This window comes from Hypomesus transpacificus, chromosome 23 (assembly GCF_021917145.1).
Source record: "Hypomesus transpacificus isolate Combined female chromosome 23, fHypTra1, whole genome shotgun sequence".
NCBI lineage: Eukaryota > Metazoa > Chordata > Actinopteri > Osmeriformes > Osmeridae > Hypomesus > Hypomesus transpacificus.
This window is the reverse complement of record NC_061082.1, coordinates 18890722-18909642: the sequence shown is the minus strand read 5'-3', so window position 1 is coordinate 18909642 and position 18921 is coordinate 18890722. Positions and strand designations below refer to the sequence as shown.

General features: G+C 47.6%; 1 protein-coding gene and 26 non-coding genes across 27 annotated transcripts; 26 read left to right on the top strand and 1 right to left on the bottom strand.

The window, feature by feature from the left end:
• Positions 1-225: 225 nt before the first annotated feature.
• LOC124486084 lies at positions 226-339 on the top strand. Its single transcript, XR_006958202.1, has one exon. It is a non-coding gene; the product is annotated as a U5 spliceosomal RNA (small nuclear RNA).
• Positions 340-698: 359 nt separating this feature from the next.
• On the top strand, positions 699-812 carry LOC124486071. Its single transcript, XR_006958189.1, has one exon. It is a non-coding gene; the product is annotated as a U5 spliceosomal RNA (small nuclear RNA).
• A 368-nt stretch (positions 813-1180) lies between these two features.
• On the top strand, positions 1181-1294 carry LOC124486002. The gene has a single exon (XR_006958122.1). It is a non-coding gene; the product is annotated as a U5 spliceosomal RNA (small nuclear RNA).
• A 370-nt stretch (positions 1295-1664) lies between these two features.
• On the top strand, positions 1665-1778 carry LOC124486096. The gene has a single exon (XR_006958215.1). It is a non-coding gene; the product is annotated as a U5 spliceosomal RNA (small nuclear RNA).
• Positions 1779-2137: 359 nt separating this feature from the next.
• On the top strand, positions 2138-2251 carry LOC124486012. The gene has a single exon (XR_006958132.1). It is a non-coding gene; the product is annotated as a U5 spliceosomal RNA (small nuclear RNA).
• A 370-nt stretch (positions 2252-2621) lies between these two features.
• LOC124486095 lies at positions 2622-2735 on the top strand. The gene has a single exon (XR_006958214.1). It is a non-coding gene; the product is annotated as a U5 spliceosomal RNA (small nuclear RNA).
• Positions 2736-3094: 359 nt separating this feature from the next.
• Positions 3095-3208, top strand: LOC124486011. Its single transcript, XR_006958131.1, has one exon. It is a non-coding gene; the product is annotated as a U5 spliceosomal RNA (small nuclear RNA).
• Positions 3209-3567: 359 nt separating this feature from the next.
• On the top strand, positions 3568-3681 carry LOC124486090. The gene has a single exon (XR_006958208.1). It is a non-coding gene; the product is annotated as a U5 spliceosomal RNA (small nuclear RNA).
• A 370-nt stretch (positions 3682-4051) lies between these two features.
• LOC124486070 lies at positions 4052-4165 on the top strand. Its single transcript, XR_006958188.1, has one exon. It is a non-coding gene; the product is annotated as a U5 spliceosomal RNA (small nuclear RNA).
• A 368-nt stretch (positions 4166-4533) lies between these two features.
• On the top strand, positions 4534-4647 carry LOC124486001. Its single transcript, XR_006958121.1, has one exon. It is a non-coding gene; the product is annotated as a U5 spliceosomal RNA (small nuclear RNA).
• Positions 4648-5017: 370 nt separating this feature from the next.
• On the top strand, positions 5018-5131 carry LOC124486093. The gene has a single exon (XR_006958212.1). It is a non-coding gene; the product is annotated as a U5 spliceosomal RNA (small nuclear RNA).
• Positions 5132-5490: 359 nt separating this feature from the next.
• Positions 5491-5604, top strand: LOC124486089. The gene has a single exon (XR_006958207.1). It is a non-coding gene; the product is annotated as a U5 spliceosomal RNA (small nuclear RNA).
• A 370-nt stretch (positions 5605-5974) lies between these two features.
• LOC124486000 lies at positions 5975-6088 on the top strand. Its single transcript, XR_006958120.1, has one exon. It is a non-coding gene; the product is annotated as a U5 spliceosomal RNA (small nuclear RNA).
• A 371-nt stretch (positions 6089-6459) lies between these two features.
• On the top strand, positions 6460-6573 carry LOC124486010. Its single transcript, XR_006958130.1, has one exon. It is a non-coding gene; the product is annotated as a U5 spliceosomal RNA (small nuclear RNA).
• A 368-nt stretch (positions 6574-6941) lies between these two features.
• Positions 6942-7055, top strand: LOC124486067. Its single transcript, XR_006958186.1, has one exon. It is a non-coding gene; the product is annotated as a U5 spliceosomal RNA (small nuclear RNA).
• Positions 7056-7276: 221 nt separating this feature from the next.
• On the top strand, positions 7277-7390 carry LOC124486009. The gene has a single exon (XR_006958129.1). It is a non-coding gene; the product is annotated as a U5 spliceosomal RNA (small nuclear RNA).
• Positions 7391-7611: 221 nt separating this feature from the next.
• LOC124486052 lies at positions 7612-7725 on the top strand. The gene has a single exon (XR_006958171.1). It is a non-coding gene; the product is annotated as a U5 spliceosomal RNA (small nuclear RNA).
• A 370-nt stretch (positions 7726-8095) lies between these two features.
• LOC124486088 lies at positions 8096-8209 on the top strand. The gene has a single exon (XR_006958206.1). It is a non-coding gene; the product is annotated as a U5 spliceosomal RNA (small nuclear RNA).
• A 370-nt stretch (positions 8210-8579) lies between these two features.
• LOC124486069 lies at positions 8580-8693 on the top strand. The gene has a single exon (XR_006958187.1). It is a non-coding gene; the product is annotated as a U5 spliceosomal RNA (small nuclear RNA).
• Positions 8694-8914: 221 nt separating this feature from the next.
• On the top strand, positions 8915-9028 carry LOC124486008. The gene has a single exon (XR_006958128.1). It is a non-coding gene; the product is annotated as a U5 spliceosomal RNA (small nuclear RNA).
• A 221-nt stretch (positions 9029-9249) lies between these two features.
• LOC124486007 lies at positions 9250-9363 on the top strand. Its single transcript, XR_006958127.1, has one exon. It is a non-coding gene; the product is annotated as a U5 spliceosomal RNA (small nuclear RNA).
• Positions 9364-9722: 359 nt separating this feature from the next.
• Positions 9723-9836, top strand: LOC124486006. Its single transcript, XR_006958126.1, has one exon. It is a non-coding gene; the product is annotated as a U5 spliceosomal RNA (small nuclear RNA).
• A 358-nt stretch (positions 9837-10194) lies between these two features.
• On the top strand, positions 10195-10308 carry LOC124486005. The gene has a single exon (XR_006958125.1). It is a non-coding gene; the product is annotated as a U5 spliceosomal RNA (small nuclear RNA).
• A 368-nt stretch (positions 10309-10676) lies between these two features.
• On the top strand, positions 10677-10790 carry LOC124486066. The gene has a single exon (XR_006958185.1). It is a non-coding gene; the product is annotated as a U5 spliceosomal RNA (small nuclear RNA).
• A 368-nt stretch (positions 10791-11158) lies between these two features.
• On the top strand, positions 11159-11272 carry LOC124486092. The gene has a single exon (XR_006958210.1). It is a non-coding gene; the product is annotated as a U5 spliceosomal RNA (small nuclear RNA).
• Positions 11273-11637: 365 nt separating this feature from the next.
• On the top strand, positions 11638-11751 carry LOC124486111. Its single transcript, XR_006958230.1, has one exon. It is a non-coding gene; the product is annotated as a U5 spliceosomal RNA (small nuclear RNA).
• A 91-nt stretch (positions 11752-11842) lies between these two features.
• On the bottom strand, positions 11843-18451 carry LOC124485894 (acetylcholine receptor subunit alpha-like). Its single transcript, XM_047047780.1, has 9 exons — positions 18240-18451; positions 16927-17069; positions 16797-16841; positions 16267-16376; positions 15636-15831; positions 15131-15368; positions 13264-13487; positions 12344-12583; positions 11843-12236 (listed from the first exon to the last, which is right to left on the bottom strand). The coding sequence occupies exons 1-9, from the start codon at positions 18283-18285 to the stop codon at positions 12105-12107; spliced, it is 1374 nt and encodes a 457-aa protein (XP_046903736.1). The 5' UTR covers positions 18286-18451; the 3' UTR covers positions 11843-12104.
• Positions 18452-18921: the final 470 nt, after the last annotated feature.

Sequence of the window (18921 nt, the reverse complement as noted above, 5' to 3'; positions counted from 1 at the left end):
CATGCTTTGCGCGCGTACGCAGACCAAAGACAAAGTCATCTTACTGGACATACTGACATATATATGTTGCGCGTCTGTCGCTTTACAGTAAACCACGTTTGTGAGTGGCTAGGCTACTTACTGCTGAGCTGGCGTGGGTGTCCTGAAAACACCACCATATCTAACCCTCGACTGAACTGTCATGGCCGAGAATGGGTCCCCAGCGGCTTTCCTCCAGTCGGTAGTACACTCCGGTTTCTCTTCATTACGAACAAGCCTTTCGCCTTTTACTAAAGACTTCCGTGGAGAGGAACATTACGAGTATCAACCAATTTTTTGATGCCCTGCTGACGCGCGGCCTCCTCAACTGTAAACGACATGACATGGAGGTGCAGATAAATACCACGTGGAATGATTATCTCGTGGTAGAACTTGAGAGCCCCGTTTTGAGTTAAGCAGTGATAGGTTGCCAAAATGTTCCGTTTACTTCCCATCATACTTTGCGCGCGTACGCAGACCAAAGACAAAGTCATCTTACTGGACATACTGACATATATATGTTGCGCGTCTGTCGCTTTACAGTAAACCACGTTTGTGAGTGGCTAGGCTACTTACTGCTGAGCTGGCGTGGGTGTCCTGAAAACACCACCATATCTAACCCTCGACTGAACTGTCATGGCCGAGAATGGGTCCCCAGCGGCTTTCCTCCAGTCGGTAGTACACTCCGGTTTCTCTTCATTACGAACAAGCCTTTCGCCTTTTACTAAAGACTTCCGTGGAGAGGAACATTACGAGTATCAACAAATTTTTAGATGTCCTGCTGACGCGGGGCCTCCTTAACTGTAAACGACATGACTTGGAGGTGTGGATAAATACCACGCGGAATGATAATCTCGTGGCTATCTCGTGGTAGAACTTGAGAGACCCTTTGAGTTAAGCAGTGATAGGTTGCCAAAATGTTCCGTTTACTTCCCATCATGCTTTGCGCGCGTACGCAGACCAAAGACAAAGTCATCTTACTGGACATACTGACATATATATGTTGCGCGTCTGTCGCTTTACAGTAAACCACGTTTGTGAGTGGCTAGGCTACTTACTGCTGAGCTGGCGTGGGTGTCCTGAAAACACCACCATATCTAACCCTCGACTGAACTGTCATGGCCGAGAATGGGTCCCCAGCGGCTTTCCTCCAGTCGGTAGTACACTCCGGTTTCTCTTCATTACGAACAAGCCTTTCGCCTTTTACTAAAGACTTCCGTGGAGAGGAACATTACGAGTATCAACCAATTTTTAGATGCCCTGTTGACGCGGGGCCTCCTCAACTGTAAACGACATGACTTGGAGGTGGGGATAAATACCACGCGGAATGATAATCTCGTGGCTATCTCGTGGTAGAACTTGAGAGCCCCGTTTTGAGTTAAGCAGTGATAGGTTGCCAAAATGTTCCGTTTACTTCCCATCATGCTTTGCGCGCGTACGCAGACCAAAGACAAAGTCATCTTACTGGACATACTGACATATATATGTTGCGCGTCTGTCGCTTTACAGTAAACCACGTTTGTGAGTGGCTAGGCTACTTACTGCTGAGCTGGCGTGGGTGTCCTGAAAACACCACCATATCTAACCCTCGACTGAACTGTCATGGCCGAGAATGGGTCCCCAGCGGCTTTCCTCCAGTCGGTAGTACACTCCGGTTTCTCTTCATTACGAACCAGCCTTTCGCCTTTTACTAAAGACTTCCGTGGAGAGGAACATTACGAGTATCAACCAATTTTTTGATGCCCTGCTGACGCGGGGCCTCCTCAACTGTAAACGACATGACATGGAGGTGCAGATAAATACCACGTGGAATGATTTTCTTGTGGTAGAACTCGAGAGCCCCGTTTTGAGTTAAGCAGTGATACGTTGCCAAAATGTTCCGTTTACTTCCCATCATGCTTTGCGCGTGTACGCAGACCAAAGACAAAGTCATCTTACTGGACATACTGACATATATATGTTGCGCGTCTGTCGCTTTACAGTAAACCACGTTTGTGAGTGGCTAGGCTACTTACTGCTGAGCTGGCGTGGGTGTCCTAAAAACACCACCATATCTAACCCTCGACTGAACTGTCATGGCCGAGAATGGGTCCCCAGCGGCTTTCCTCCAGTCGGTAGTACACTCCGGTTTCTCTTCATTACGAACAAGCCTTTCGCCTTTTACTAAAGACTTCCGTGGAGAGGAACATTACGAGTATCAACCAATTTTTAGATGCCCTGCTGACGCGGGGCCTCCTCAACTGTAAACGACATGACTTGGAGGTGGGGATAAATACCACGCGGAATGATAATCTCGTGGCTATCTCGTGGTAGAACTTGAGAGCCCCGTTTTGAGTTAAGCAGTGATAGGTTGCCAAAATGTTCCGTTTACTTCCCATCATGCTTTGCGCGCGTACGCAGACCAAAGACAAAGTCATCTTACTGGACATACTGACATATATATGTTGCGCGTCTGTCGCTTTACAGTAAACCACGTTTGTGAGTGGCTAGGCTACTTACTGCTGAGCTGGCGTGGGTGTCCTGAAAACACCACCATATCTAACCCTCGACTGAACTGTCATGGCCGAGAATGGGTCCCCAGCGGCTTTCCTCCAGTCGGTAGTACACTCCGGTTTCTCTTCATTACGAACCAGCCTTTCGCCTTTTACTAAAGACTTCCGTGGAGAGGAACATTACGAGTATCAACCAATTTTTTGATGCCCTGCTGACGCGGGGCCTCCTCAACTGTAAACGACATGACATGGAGGTGCAGATAAATACCACGTGGAATGATTTTCTTGTGGTAGAACTCGAGAGCCCCGTTTTGAGTTAAGCAGTGATACGTTGCCAAAATGTTCCGTTTACTTCCCATCATGCTTTGCGCGTGTACGCAGACCAAAGACAAAGTCATCTTACTGGACATACTGACATATATATGTTGCGCGTCTGTCGCTTTACAGTAAACCACGTTTGTGAGTGGCTAGGCTACTTACTGCTGAGCTGGCGTGGGTGTCCTAAAAACACCACCATATCTAACCCTCGACTGAACTGTCATGGCCGAGAATGGGTCCCCAGCGGCTTTCCTCCAGTCGGTAGTACACTCCGGTTTCTCTTCATTACGAACAAGCCTTTCGCCTTTTACTAAAGACTTCCGTGGAGAGGAACATTACGAGTATCAACCAATTTTTAGATGCCCTGCTGACGCGGGGCCTCCTCAACTGTAAACGACATGACATGGAGGTGCAGATAAATACCACGTGGAATGATTTTCTTGTGGTAGAACTCGAGAGCCCCGTTTTGAGTTAAGCAGTGATACGTTGCCAAAATGTTCCGTTTACTTCCCATCATGCTTTGCGCGTGTACGCAGACCAAAGACAAAGTCATCTTACTGGACATACTGACATATATATGTTGCGCGTCTGTCGCTTTACAGTAAACCACGTTTGTGAGTGGCTAGGCTACTTACTGCTGAGCTGGCGTGGGTGTCCTAAAAACACCACCATATCTAACCCTCGACTGAACTGTCATGGCCGAGAATGGGTCCCCAGCGGCTTTCCTCCAGTCGGTAGTACACTACGGTTTCTCTTCATTACGAACAAGCCTTTCGCCTTTTACTAAAGACTTCCGTGGAGAGGAACATTACGAGTATCAACCAATTTTTAGATGCCCTGCTGACGCGGGGCCTCCTCAACTGTAAACGACATGACTTGGAGGTGCGGATAAATACCACGCGGAATGATAGTCTCATGGCTATCTCGTGGTAGAACTTGAGAGCCCCGTTTTGAGTTAAGCAGTGATAGGTTGCCAAAATGTTCCGTTTACTTCCCATCATGCTTTGCGCGCGTACGCAGACCAAAGACAAAGTCATCTTACTGGACATACTGACATATATATGTTGCGCGTCTGTCGCTTTACAGTAAACCACGTTTGTGAGTGGCTAGGCTACTTACTGCTGAGCTGGCGTGGGTGTCCTGAAAACACCACCATATCTAACCCTCGACTGAACTGCCATGGCCGAGAATGGGTCCCCAGCGGCTTTCCTCCAGTCGGTAGTACACTCCGGTTTCTCTTCATTACGAACAAGCCTTTCGCCTTTTACTAAAGACTTCCGTGGAGAGGAACATTACGAGTATCAACAAATTTTTAGATGTCCTGCTGACGCGGGGCCTCCTTAACTGTAAACGACATGACTTGGAGGTGTGGATAAATACCACGCGGAATGATAATCTCGTGGCTATCTCGTGGTAGAACTTGAGAGACCCTTTGAGTTAAGCAGTGATAGGTTGCCAAAATGTTCCGTTTACTTCCCATCATGCTTTGCGCGCGTACGCAGACCAAAGACAAAGTCATCTTACTGGACATACTGACATATATATGTTGCGCGTCTGTCGCTTTACAGTAAACCACGTTTGTGAGTGGCTAGGCTACTTACTGCTGAGCTGGCGTGGGTGTCCTGAAAACACCACCATATCTAACCCTCGACTGAACTGTCATGGCCGAGAATGGGTCCCCAGCGGCTTTCCTCCAGTCGGTAGTACACTCCGGTTTCTCTTCATTACGAACAAGCCTTTCGCCTTTTACTAAAGACTTCCGTGGAGAGGAACATTACGAGTATCAACCAATTTTTAGATGCCCTGTTGACGCGGGGCCTCCTCAACTGTAAACGACATGACTTGGAGGTGGGGATAAATACCACGCGGAATGATAATCTCGTGGCTATCTCGTGGTAGAACTTGAGAGCCCCGTTTTGAGTTAAGCAGTGATAGGTTGCCAAAATGTTCCGTTTACTTCCCATCATGCTTTGCGCGCGTACGCAGACCAAAGACAAAGTCATCTTACTGGACATACTGACATATATATGTTGCGCGTCTGTCGCTTTACAGTAAACCACGTTTGTGAGTGGCTAGGCTACTTACTGCTGAGCTGGCGTGGGTGTCCTGAAAACACCACCATATCTAACCCTCGACTGAACTGTCATGGCCGAGAATGGGTCCCCAGCGGCTTTCCTCCAGTCGGTAGTACACTCCGGTTTCTCTTCATTACGAACCAGCCTTTCGCCTTTTACTAAAGACTTCCGTGGAGAGGAACATTACGAGTATCAACCAATTTTTTGATGCCCTGCTGACGCGGGGCCTCCTCAACTGTAAACGACATGACATGGAGGTGCAGATAAATACCACGTGGAATGATTTTCTTGTGGTAGAACTCGAGAGCCCCGTTTTGAGTTAAGCAGTGATACGTTGCCAAAATGTTCCGTTTACTTCCCATCATGCTTTGCGCGTGTACGCAGACCAAAGACAAAGTCATCTTACTGGACATACTGACATATATATGTTGCGCGTCTGTCGCTTTACAGTAAACCACGTTTGTGAGTGGCTAGGCTACTTACTGCTGAGCTGGCGTGGGTGTCCTAAAAACACCACCATATCTAACCCTCGACTGAACTGTCATGGCCGAGAATGGGTCCCCAGCGGCTTTCCTCCAGTCGGTAGTACACTACGGTTTCTCTTCATTACGAACAAGCCTTTCGCCTTTTACTAAAGACTTCCGTGGAGAGGAACATTACGAGTATCAACCAATTTTTAGATGCCCTGCTGACGCGGGGCCTCCTCAACTGTAAACGACATGACTTGGAGGTGCGGATAAATACCACGCGGAATGATAGTCTCATGGCTATCTCGTGGTAGAACTTGAGAGCCCCGTTTTGAGTTAAGCAGTGATAGGTTGCCAAAATGTTCCGTTTACTTCCCATCATGCTTTGCGCGCGTACGCAGACCAAAGACAAAGTCATCTTACTGGACATACTGACATATATATGTTGCGCGTCTGTCGCTTTACAGTAAACCACGTTTGTGAGTGGCTAGGCTACTTACTGCTGAGCTGGCGTGGGTGTCCTGAAAACACCACCATATCTAACCCTCGACTGAACTGTCATGGCCGAGAATGGGTCCCCAGCGGCTTTCCTCCAGTCGGTAGTACACTCCGGTTTCTCTTCATTACGAACAAGCCTTTCGCCTTTTACTAAAGACTTCCGTGGAGAGGAACATTACGAGTATCAACCAATTTTTAGATGCCCTGTTGACGCGGGGCCTCCTCAACTGTAAACGACATGACTTGGAGGTGGGGATAAATACCACGCGGAATGATAATCTCGTGGCTATCTCGTGGTAGAACTTGAGAGACCCTTTGAGTTAAGCAGTGATACGTTGCCAAAATGTTCCGTTTACATCCCATCATGCTTTGCGCGCGTACGCAGACCAAAGACAAAGTTATCTTACTGGACATACTGACATATATATGTTGCGCGTCTGTCGCTTTACAGTAAACCACGTTTGTGATGAGTGGCTATGCTACTTACTGCTGAGCTGGCGTGGGTGTCCTGAAAACACCACCATATCTAACCCTCGACTGAACTGTCATGGCCGAGAATGGGTCCCCAGCGGCTTCCCTCCAGTAGGTGGTACACTCCGGTTTCTCTTCATTACGAACAAGCCTTTCGCCTTTTACTAAAGACTTCCGTGGAGAGGAACATTACGAGTATCAACCAATTTTTAGATGCCCTGCTGACGCGGGGCCTCCTCAACTGTAAACTACATGACTTGGAGGTGCGGATAAATACCACGCGGAATGATAATCTCGTGGCTATCTCGTGGTAGAACTTGAGAGCCCCTTTGAGTTAAGCAGTGATAAGTTGCCAAAATGTTCCGTTTACTTCCCATCATGCTTTGCGCGCGTACGCAGACCAAAGACAAAGTCATCTTACTGGACATACTGACATATATATGTTGCGCGTCTGTCGCTTTACAGTAAACCACGTTTGTGAGTGGCTAGGCTACTTACTGCTGAGCTGGCGTGGGTGTCCTGAAAACACCACCATATCTAACCCTCGACTGAACTGTCATGGCCGAGAAGGGGCCCCCAGCGGCTTTCCTCCAGTCGGTAGTACACTCCGGTTTCTCTTCATTACGAACAAGCCTTTCGCCTTTTACTAAAGACTTCCGTGGAGAGGATCATTACGAGTATCAACCAATTTTTAGATGCCCTGTTGACGCGGGGCCTCCTCAACTGTAAACGACATGACTTGGAGGTGGGGATAAATACCACGCGGAATGATAATCTCGTGGCTATCTCGTGGTAGAACTTGAGAGACCCTTTGAGTTAAGCTGTGATACATTGCCAGAGCTGGCGTGGGTGTCCTGAAAACACCACCATATCTAACCCTCGACTGAACTGTCATGGCCGAGAAGGGGTCCCCAGCGGCTTTCCTCCAGTCGGTAGTACACTCCGGTTTCTCTTCATTACGAACAAGCCTTTCGCCTTTTACTAAAGACTTCCGTGGAGAGGAACATTACGAGTATCAACCAATTTTTAGATGCCCTGCTGACGCGGGGCCTCCTCAACTGTAAACGACATGACTTGGAGGTGCGGATAAATACCACGCGGAATGATAATCTCGTGGCTATCTCGTGGTAGAACTTGAGAGCCCCTTTGAGTTAAGCAGTGATACGTTGCCAGAGCTGGCGTGGGTGTCCTGAAAACACCACCATATCTAACCCTCGACTGAACTGTCATGGCCGAGAATGGGTCCCCAGCGGCTTTCCTCCAGTCGGTAGTACACTCCGGTTTCTCTTCATTACGAACAAGCCTTTCGCCTTTTACTAAAGACTTCCGTGGAGAGGAACATTACGAGTATCAACAAATTTTTAGATGCCCTGCTGACGCGGGGCCTCCTCAACTGTAAACGACATGACATGGAGGTGCGGATAAATACCACGCGGAATGATAATCTCGTGGCTATCTCGTGGTAGAACTTGAGAGCCCCGTTTTGAGTTAAGCAGTGATACGTTGCCAAAATGTTCCGTTTACTTCCCATCATGCTTTGCGCGCGTACGCAGACCAAAGACAAAGTCATCTTACTGGACATACTGACATATATATGTTGCGTGTCTGTCGCTTTACAGTAAACCACGTTTGTGAGTGGCTAGGCTACTTACTGCTGAGCTGGCGTGGGTGTCCTGAAAACACCACCATATCTAACCCTCGACTGAACTGTCATGGCCGAGAATGGGTCCCCAGCGGCTTTCCTCCAGTCGGTAGTACACTACGGTTTCTCTTCATTACGAACAAGCCTTTCGCCTTTTACTAAAGACTTCCGTGGAGAGGAACATTACGAGTATCAACCAATTTTTAGATGCCCTGCTGACGCGGGGCCTCCTCAACTGTAAACGACATGACTTGGAGGTGCGGATAAATACCACGCGGAATGATAGTCTCATGGCTATCTCGTGGTAGAACTTGAGAGCCCCGTTTTGAGTTAAGCAGTGATAGGTTGCCAAAATGTTCCGTTTACTTCCCATCATGCTTTGCGCGCGTACGCAGACCAAAGACAAAGTCATCTTACTGGACATACTGACATATATATGTTGCGCGTCTGTCGCTTTACAGTAAACCACGTTTGTGAGTGGCTAGGCTACTTACTGCTGAGCTGGCGTGGGTGTCCTGAAAACACCACCATATCTAACCCTCGACTGAACTGCCATGGCCGAGAATGGGTCCCCAGCGGCTTTCCTCCAGTCGGTAGTACACTCCGGTTTCTCTTCATTACGAACAAGCCTTTCGCCTTTTACTAAAGACTTCCGTGGAGAGGAACATTACGAGTATCAACAAATTTTTAGATGTCCTGCTGACGCGGGGCCTCCTTAACTGTAAACGACATGACTTGGAGGTGTGGATAAATACCACGCGGAATGATAATCTCGTGGCTATCTCGTGGTAGAACTTGAGAGCCCCTTTGAGTTAAGCAGTGATACGTTGCCAGAGCTGGCGTGGGTGTCCTGAAAACACCACCATATCTAACCCTCGACTGAACTGTCATGGCCGAGAATGGGTCCCCAGCGGCTTTCCTCCAGTCGGTAGTACACTCCGGTTTCTCTTCATTACGAACAAGCCTTTCGCCTTTTACTAAAGACTTCCGTGGAGAGGAACATTACGAGTATCAACCAATTTTTAGATGCCCTGCTGACGCGGGGCCTCCTCAACTGTAAACGACATGACTTGGAGGTGCGGATAAATACCACGCGGAATGATAATCTCGTGGCTATCTCGTGGTAGAACTTGAGAGCCCCTTTGAGTTAAGCAGTGATACGTTGCCAGAGCTGGCGTGGGTGTCCTGAAAACACCACCATATCTAACCCTCGACTGAACTGTCATGGCCGAGAAGGGGTCCCCAGCGGCTTTCCTCCAGTCGGTAGTACACTCCGGTTTCTCTTCATTACGAACAAGCCTTTCGCCTTTTACTAAAGACTTCCGTGGAGAGGAACATTACGAGTATCAACCAATTTTTAGATGCCCTGCTGACGCGGGGCCTCCTCAACTGTAAACGACATGACATGGAGGTGCAGATAAATAACATGTGGAATGATTATCTCGTGGTAGAACTTGAGAGCCCCGTTTTGAGTTAAGCAGTGATAGGTTGCCAAAATGTTACGTTTACTTCCCATCATGCTTTGCGCGCGTACGCAGACCAAAGACAAAGTCATCTTACTGGACATACTGACATATATATGTTGCGCGTCTGTCGCTTTACAGTAAACCGCGTTTGTGAGTGGCTAGGCTACTTACTGCTGAGCTGGCATGGGTGTCCTGAAAACACCACCATATCTAACCCTCGACTGAACTGTCATGGCCGAGAAGGGGTCCCCAGCGGCTTTCCTCCAGTCGGTAGTACACTCCGGTTTCTCTTCATTACGAACAAGCCTTTCGCCTTTTACTAAAGACTTCCGTGGAGAGGAACATTACGAGTATCAACCAATTTTTAGATGCCCTGCTGACGCGGGGCCTCCTCAACTGTAAACGACATGACATGGAGGTGCAGATAAATAACATGTGGAATGATTATCTCGGGTAGAACTTGAGAGCCCCGTTTTGAGTTAAGCAGTGATAGGTTGCCAAAATGTTCCGTTTACTTCCCATCATGCTTTGCGCGCGTACGCAGACCAAAGACAAAGTCATCTTACTGGACATACTGACATATATATGTTGCGCGTCTGTCGCTTTACAGTAAACCACGTTTGTGAGTGGCTAGGCTACTTACTGCTGAGCTGGCGTGGGTGTCCTGAAAACACCACCATATCTAACCCTCGACTGAACTGTCATGGCCGAGAATGGGTCCCCAGCGGCTTTCCTCCAGTCGGTAGTACACTCCGGTTTCTCTTCATTACGAACAAGCCTTTCGCCTTTTACTAAAGACTTCCGTGGAGAGGAACATTACGAGTATCAACCAATTTTTAGATGCCCTGCTGACGCGGGGCCTCCTCAACTGTAAACGACATGACTTGGAGATGCGGATAAATACCACGCGGAATGATAATCTCGTGGCTATCTCGTGGTAGAACTTGAGAGCCCCTTTGAGTTAAGCAGTGATACGTTGCCAAAATGTTCCGTTTACATCCCATCATGCTTTGCGCGCGTACGCAGACCAAAGACAAAGTCATCTTACTGGACATACTGACATATATATGTTGCGTGTCTGTCGCTTTACAGTAAACCACGTTTGTGAGTGGCTAGGCTACTTACTGCTGAGCTGGCGTGGGTGTCCTGAAAACACCACCATATCTAACCCTCGACTGAACTGTCATGGCCGAGAATGGGTCCCCAGCGGCTTTCCTCCAGTCGGTAGTACACTCCGGTTTCTCTTCATTACGAACAAGCCTTTCGCCTTTTACTAAAGACTTCCGTGGAGAGGAACATTACGAGTGTCAACCAATTTTTAGATGCCCTGCTGACGCGGGGCCTCCTCAACTGTAAACGACATGACTTGGAGGTGCGGATAAATACCACGCGGAGTGATGATCTCGTGGCTATCTCGTGGTAGAACTTGAGAGCCCCTTTGAGTTAAGCAGTGATACGTTGCTAAAATGTTCAGTTTACTTCCCATCATGCTTTGCGCGCGTACGCAGACCAAAGACAAAGTCATCTCACTGGACATACTGACATATATATGTTGCGCGTCTGTCGCTTTACAGTAAACCACGTTTGTGAGTGGCTAGGCTACTTACTGCTGAGCTGGCGTGGGTGTCCTGAAAACACCACCATATCTAACCCTCGACTGAACTGTCATGGCCGAGAATGGGTCCCCAGCGGCTTTCCTCCAGTCGGTGGTACACTCCGGTTTCTCTTCAATACGAACAAGCCTTTCGCCTTTTACTAAAGACTTCCGTGGAGAGGAGCATTACGAGTATCAACCAATTTTTAGATGCCCTGCTGACGCGGGACCTCCTCAACTGTAAACAACATGACATGGAGGTGCGGATAAATACTACGCGGAATGATAATCTCGTGGCTATCTCGTGGTAGAACTTGAGAGCCCCGTTTTGAGTTAAGCAGTGATACGTTGCCAAAATGTTCCTTTTACTTCCCATCATGCTTTGCGCGCGTACGCAGACCAAAGACAAAGTCATCTTACTGGACATACTGACATATATATGTTGCGCGTCTGTCGCTTTAAACCACGTTTGTGAGTGGCTAGGCTACTTACTGCTGAGCTGGCGTGGGTGTCCTGAAAACACCACCATATCTAACCCTCGACTGAACTGTCATGGCCGAGAATGGGTCCCCAGCGGCTTTCCTCCAGTCGATAGTACACTCCAGTTTCTCTTCATTACGAACAAGCCTTTCGCCTTTTACTAAAGACTTCCGTGGAGAGGAACATTACGAGTATCAACCAATGTTTAGATGCTCTGCTGACGCGGGGCCTCCTGAATTGTAAACCACATGATATAAGTATATATAATGATCTGTATCTCGTAATGATTTCTTGATAATATTTGAGAGCCCTGAATAGCGTTGGAAGATAAGCTTAACTTTATTCTGACGGTTTCCAAAATATAACAAACAAACACAACAGAGTTGCAATAGTCGACCGTCACAGACAAGAAAGTAACTCAATGACACTCAGTTATTTCCATATAAATCAGTCTACACACAGTAGGCTTAACACTATTCAAATAAAAGCAGACTAGCTAAACATCGTATCGTACAGTAACCAAATCCTCGACGTTGTGAAGCCCGATGGCTACTTTGGACTTAGTGATGACAGACGTTCCTCTTCATGCCTGCATGCTGAGCTCAATGAGGCGGCCTGCGAACACACCCAATGTGCCAATAAGACACACCGCCATGAACACACACAACAGGATGTGATCCAGCACCATGGCCACAAACTTCCACTCCTCAGCAGCCTGTGGGGAAAGGACAGAGAAGTTGGAAGTCATGGAAGTCCTACAAAGACCCAGCCGGACTGATTTGAATGGAAACAAGGCGAAACAGCCTCTAAGACACTCCTTACGTTGTTGGACTCTTCATCAGATTTCATGGTCTCTGCGATGTATTTGACGCCCTCTATGGCGCTGCGTACGTCTGGGTTCTTGGTGATGGGGGACTGGTAGTGGACGGCAGTGGGGCTGGGGTTGCCGGAGATGTCTGAAATATCAAAATCCGCCCCGTAGAGGCTTTTCTCCTGTTTCTCCTTCGCAGGACGCTTCATCGTCGAGAAGAACATGATGTTGGGAATGGTGTCAATGAAAATCTGTAGAGGAAACAAAGATGGAGGACACAAAAGAAACTCGATCTATCGGGACACCTTTTCAGGAACGTAACAAATATGAGACGAGGAGACCCTGAACTTGCTTGTGGACTTCCTCCAGTTAGACAGACATTATTTGTACCTCACTTCTCCCACTAGGTGGCAGTGCAGGTCAAGTCTCAGGCCATGTACAGAAGAACACGTCCTAATGTTAAATCCCTGATGTTCTTCATTTCAGATAGATTCACATTTCATAATGTTTTACCAGAAATTAAATATTGTTTAAATGTTGTTGTCTTAACTATACAACAATGGAAATAAGTTAATCGGATATCCAGGTTCAAGATGACCTATGACTCTTAGGGGGGTTCCCAAAAAGGTCATAATAAAGCAATAAACTATTTTGCTATCTTATCCATGTCCTTTCCACTTTCTAACGTTACGAAATCATATGTTTGGAATTTGATCATTGTGAACAATGTGTTAAGATGAGCCTACCTTAAGATCTTTTCCTGGAGATTATATCAAGCCGTACTGCTGTGTTACATTATAAAAAACCGCGGATCGTGTTGGTCCCTATACATTTAGGGAACGTCTCAGGCCCCCCGGCCCTCCCTCATTTGGAACCCTGACTGATATCAAGCTTATGCTCTGTCTCGTGAGCTGGCTGTGGCTGTCCCCACCTTGCGAACCCACGCTGGCATGGTGTGGGTGCTGGGGGAGCGGTGGTGCGTGTTGATGACGATGACGGTGATGATGATGGAGGCGATGACGAAGACCATGGTGAAGAGCATGTACTTCCCGATGAGGGGCACGGCGCTGGAGGTGGAGGGGATGAGCTCCACAATCACCAGCAGGAACACAGTCAGAGACAGCAGGACGGAGATGCTCAGAGTCATCTTCTCACCTGGAGACACACACACACAAGACACACGCCGTCACACGGGCTCCACACAGGCATGAAGGGTGGGGGGAGCGAAGACCACACAAATGTGTCTTAGCTGAAGTGTGACATTGGTAAAAGTTTAATTGAACTAATCATTTACGGAGAGCGTGTTTCTTTGTCTTTGACCTGGTATCTCCTGCTCTTATTACTGTTTATTTAGATTAATTACATGGAGAGGAGTGATTATGGGGATAAATGATTTTGTGCACCACTGAATCAGAAATCACAAAACATTCATTAAATCCCTCCACAAAGCATATTCAAGGCAAAGGAGAGCGAAAAAGAGAGAGAGATATTGAGAAGGAGGGAGGGAGAGGGGGGGAGAGAGCGAGCTTTGGAGTCTTTGTCAAGTGAAACGGGGCTGGGGGAAGGGTATTGCCATTTGTCTATATTATATACAAGCTGTTCGAATGCTATCACCCACAACTCAGTTTGAAAACAATGAGGAGTGACTCATATTGACAATTTCTGAATTGTACCAAATTCCAGTGAAGGTATAATACAGTCGTATACCCTCACCTCCGTCAAACACATGAACACAGATACACTCACACACACCCACACACACACACACACACACACATACAGACTCACACACATACAGACTCACACACACACATGAACACAGATACACTCACACACACCCACACACACACACACACACACACATACAGACTCACACACATACAGACTCACACACACACATACAGACAGACACAGACACATACAGACTCACACACAGACACACAGACAGACACAGACACATACAGACGAACACACACACATACAGACTTACACACACACACACACACACACACACACACACACACACACACACACACACACACACACACACACACACACACACACACATACAGACTCACACACATACAGACACACACACATACAGACTCACACACAGACACAAAGAAGGACAAGAGAGCGTGCCCTCTTGGTACCTTCATCCCAACAGCGTAGTGGCAGCAGACACATCAGAAGCAGCCATCCAGTGATGTATTATACATGAAAGGGTCGGCCTGTTCACAGCCACGGCAGCACACAGGGACTGGGGGGATAATGATGGAGGCCATCACACTGGGTACAGCACCAGACACAGGCTACAGCAGAGCTGAGGCTGGGGGGGGGGGGGTGATGATGGAGGCCACCACACTGGGTAGAGCACCAGACACAGGCTACAGCAGAGCTGAGGCTGGGGGGGGGGGGGGGTGATGATGGAGGCCACCACACTGGGTAGAGCACCAGACACAGGCTACAGCAGAGCTGAGGCTGGGGGGGGGGGGTGATGATGGAGGCCACCACACTGGGTAGAGCACCAGACACAGGCTAGAGCAGAGCTGAGGCTGGGGCCACAGAGGAAACATCAACCAACTCCTCAACACCTCAACCGACAGGCAATCACGGAAGCTTGGCTTTTAGCGAGCATAGATGTGTTTGTTAATGTGTCGACATTAGACACCAGTGGTGCAGCAGTGACGAGGAAGCAGGCGGACGATTTGAACACAACACAGAACATTCGCAGTGCACCCGAGAAAGCGAAGGCGACGGTGAGGAAATGACCGTGCTCCGTAAGAGGCGTGCCATACCGGAGTCAGTGGGCAGGTAGAAGACCAGGCCGGTGAGGAAGCTGAAGAGCATGCAGGGGATGATGACGTTGACGATGAAGTAGAGAGGCAGGCGCAGCATGAGGAAGTGGTAGGTGATGTCCAGGTAGGGCGTGTCGGGGCAGCAGGCATAGTACACCCAGTGTTTCCAGCTGCGGTAGTCCTTCATCACCCACTCTCCGCTCTCCATGAAGTTAGACAGGTCAGGCCGGTCGCTGTCCTGGAGAAAGACCGGTTAAAGCGGGTGTGGTAAAAATATCAAACTATATATCATTTAATTATATCAGCAATACCTAGTCACTGAATATTTTTATTTATTTTTGGTCGGTATTGCTATGTAATTATTCATTCATGTCATCTTAGGGTAAAGTGTTTGCTACACATTTTCTAAGGGGTAAAGGTTTGAGGTTCTGTCATCATTTTGATAGACTGGATACAGATAGTGAAAACAGTGGTATTAATAAACATGAGTGCTTATTGTTATTACTGGGTTGACGACCACCAGGTTGCCGTCGTAGGTCCAGGTGCCAATCTTCATGCTGCAGTTCTGCAGGTCGAAGGGGAAGTGCAGCACGATGATCTCACAGTAGCTCTTAAAGATGGCGGGCGGGTTCCACGTGATCAGGCCCGTGTGCTCCAGCAGGACTTTGGTTTCGTGGACGATGGCAAAGTCACCGTCAGCGCTGCGGGCACACGCAGACACGGGGTAGCATCAGCATGCCAGGTAATGTTAACACAGAGGGACACCACTGCCTGGGGCTTGGCATGGCCCCTGCCATCGCAGCGGCCGCGCCAGCCAGCCAACCAGAACTGAGCCTGGCGCAGACTGAGGAGGCAGAGAGCTGGTTGTCAGGGAGAACCAGCAGCAGTGTGTCAGACGCAACATATGGTGTGAGGGGAACCTGTGATACAGAGGCCAGATTTAGACTGATGCAATCCGAGCTCTCACCCTTGGCACAGCGGAGAGAGAGGGAGAGGGAGAGAGAGAGAGAGAGAGAGAGAGAGAGAGAGAGAGAGAGAGAGAGAGAGAGAGAGAGAGAGAGAGAGAGAGAGACATGACATCAGTAGCGTTGATGCAGGAGCAATGGTATCGGAAGCACATATGGCCTGGTTCTTACTTGTTGTAGAGTACCAAGTCTGGACGCCAAATGTCTGTGGATGGAACTCTGATCTTCTTGATTCCACCGTACTCCTCTGGGTTCCAAATCAGGTTCACATCTTTCCATTGCTGGACAGTATACAGCAGGGCAATACATATTCAGTGAGCATTGTATTGAAAATAAAGATATTTTTGTGTGGCTCACAGAAGTCAGATTCAAATAAAACCAAACACAAGCAAAATTCAAAGAAGAATTTTTCAAAAGATCAGATCAGATATTACATTTCTTTAAGAATAATCTTCTGTAATCCTATGGGTGGCAACCATGGTCACAAATCCTCTATCATCAATGGTTTCAAGTATTTCTACTTACATCCGTCTTTTGTATCTGGTAGAGACCACCACATCAATATTATAAATCCCCGTATCTACCTCTTCATCATATTAGATGTACCATATCTACCCTACCCTTCTGTGTGTCAATCTTAAGCAATGCCTATTCGTCGTGTGTTTTGATGTGTTTTGATGTTGGACTCTGCTGCGACAAACCTGCTTCAGTCGCACGTTGCTGTTGACAATCTGATTGACCTCGTCCTGCAGAGAACAAGAGGGTTTGGTTTAGATGCCTGGGGACAGTGACGCATGGAGGTCCTGGCTGCTGTGCGGCGCGGCGTCCTACCACGCTGATGAGCTGGATGAGCTGCAGGCCCACGGTGACCACCACAGGGTCCTTGAAGTGGTTGACAGGACGCACCACCTTGTTGTAGCCGGTAAAGAGGGTTTTAACCAATCGCGTCTCATGCTCGGAGCCCCAGGCTGAACCTGCAGGAGGGAGACCAGTCAGAGACAGAGACCGAGTCAGAGACAGAATCAGAGTCAGAGAGAGAGAGAGAGAAAGAGAGAGAGAGAGAGAGAGAGAGAGAGAGAGAGAGAGAGAGAGAGAGAGAGAGAGAGAGAGAGAGAGAGAGAGAGACAGACAGACAGAGACAGAGACAGAGACAGAGACAGAGACAGAGACAGAGACAGAGACAGAGACAGAGACAGAGACAGAGTCAGAGACAGAAACAGAGTCAGAGACAGAGACAGAGTTAGAGACAGAATCAGAGACGGAGTCAGAGTCGTCTCATCTGAACCGCGGCCTCTTCTCCTCGTCCCTCCTGCCTCATGTCATTTCCTGCTTCCTTCTTTAATCTCTCCCACTTCTCATACTGCAAGTTGGTCCACGCGGAATATATGTTTTGTCATCTGTCAGGACTAAGCCACTACTGTGTGAAATAATTTCTCTCTTGACACACATCATGTCTAAAGGGAGTTTTTTTCAGGTAGGTATTTGATTTCATTAGTAAGTCTAGCAAGTGTTTAGTCACTTAAGTAAACTGTATCCGTTCTGTGTGGGATGCTATGTGAAAGTCCAAGAGTTGTCCATGGAGATCGTGTTTCAGCTGGTCACCCCTTAGACCCCTCTACGTACATCGGTATGTACAAACTGAAGCAGTGTCCTATTTCATTTTCTGTGCGACCTTGAAATGAAGCCCGGTTTGCCAAAGCATTTGCTTGGATGACGTTTTTCAAATATCGCAATAAATCAACAAACTGACCTTGGGAATGCAAAGATATTGTATGAAACGATCACATGTAGGAAAACGGAATGAGGGAGAAATAGCTGAAGAAATGGCACATGCCCCTGTCAATCACACAGCCCGCAGAAACTACGCCTAGTTCTGTTTTTCTGGTGTAATATTGGACGTCTACCAAGTACACAGAAGCAGTAGTAACATGCAGTGTGATTGGATGTCTAATGCACATGCATGAATCTACACTATCACATTTGTTTAATTCAATACATATAATAATTACAATTACACATTTAATTCGGTTTACTATAAGATAACACTCAGCTAGTGTGATATGACAGTCCTTACTTGCAGTGATGTATACTAGTCAAACGCATGTCAAGCAAATCAGTTTGATTTTAGGATATATATGACTTACCTGCTAGAGCTAGCAGTAGGTGAAAACTAAAGAGTAGAATATTCATTTTTGCTTCACGTTTTATCCACAACTCTCCAACTTTAAAGTACAAGTTTCAACATGAAAGAACTACAAGTGTGTTAGGGTACCTGTCAACAACCAGCGCTCTCAAGACCACACTGACGGAAGCGGAGCTCTTAGGGGAACAGTATTGTTGTTCCCAGACACCATATGTTGGGAGTTACGCGCAATAACTGTCACTTGAGAGGTTGACATTCTTTGTCATCTGTTATAAGCTTTACATGCCAGGCTAATCTAGCCCTGAAATATCTCCCAGTGTAATATGGCTGCATTCCTCACTGAAGTACCGTAGTAGCTCATGACCGCTTTCAACGTTTGTGAATTATTCTGAAAATGTATTTGTGTTCTTCATTCTATTACGGGCGTACGATGACACATTCAAGCACACAAATACGCTGCACATTCATAGGAAACTTGAGAATGGTCCCCCTCCCCCAAAAAGTTAATGACAAATCTTCATGGAATAAATTGTGTTCCATTGCCCAGAATTCCCCAGATTTGATCTTAATGGAATTGGTGATGACTAATCAGGACAAGGCTTCATGGAGTAGATGAAGTGTCCATCTGCAGAAGCTCTCCCAGACCCCGCCTCAGCAGTGTTGTTCCAGATGGCCAGTTCCAA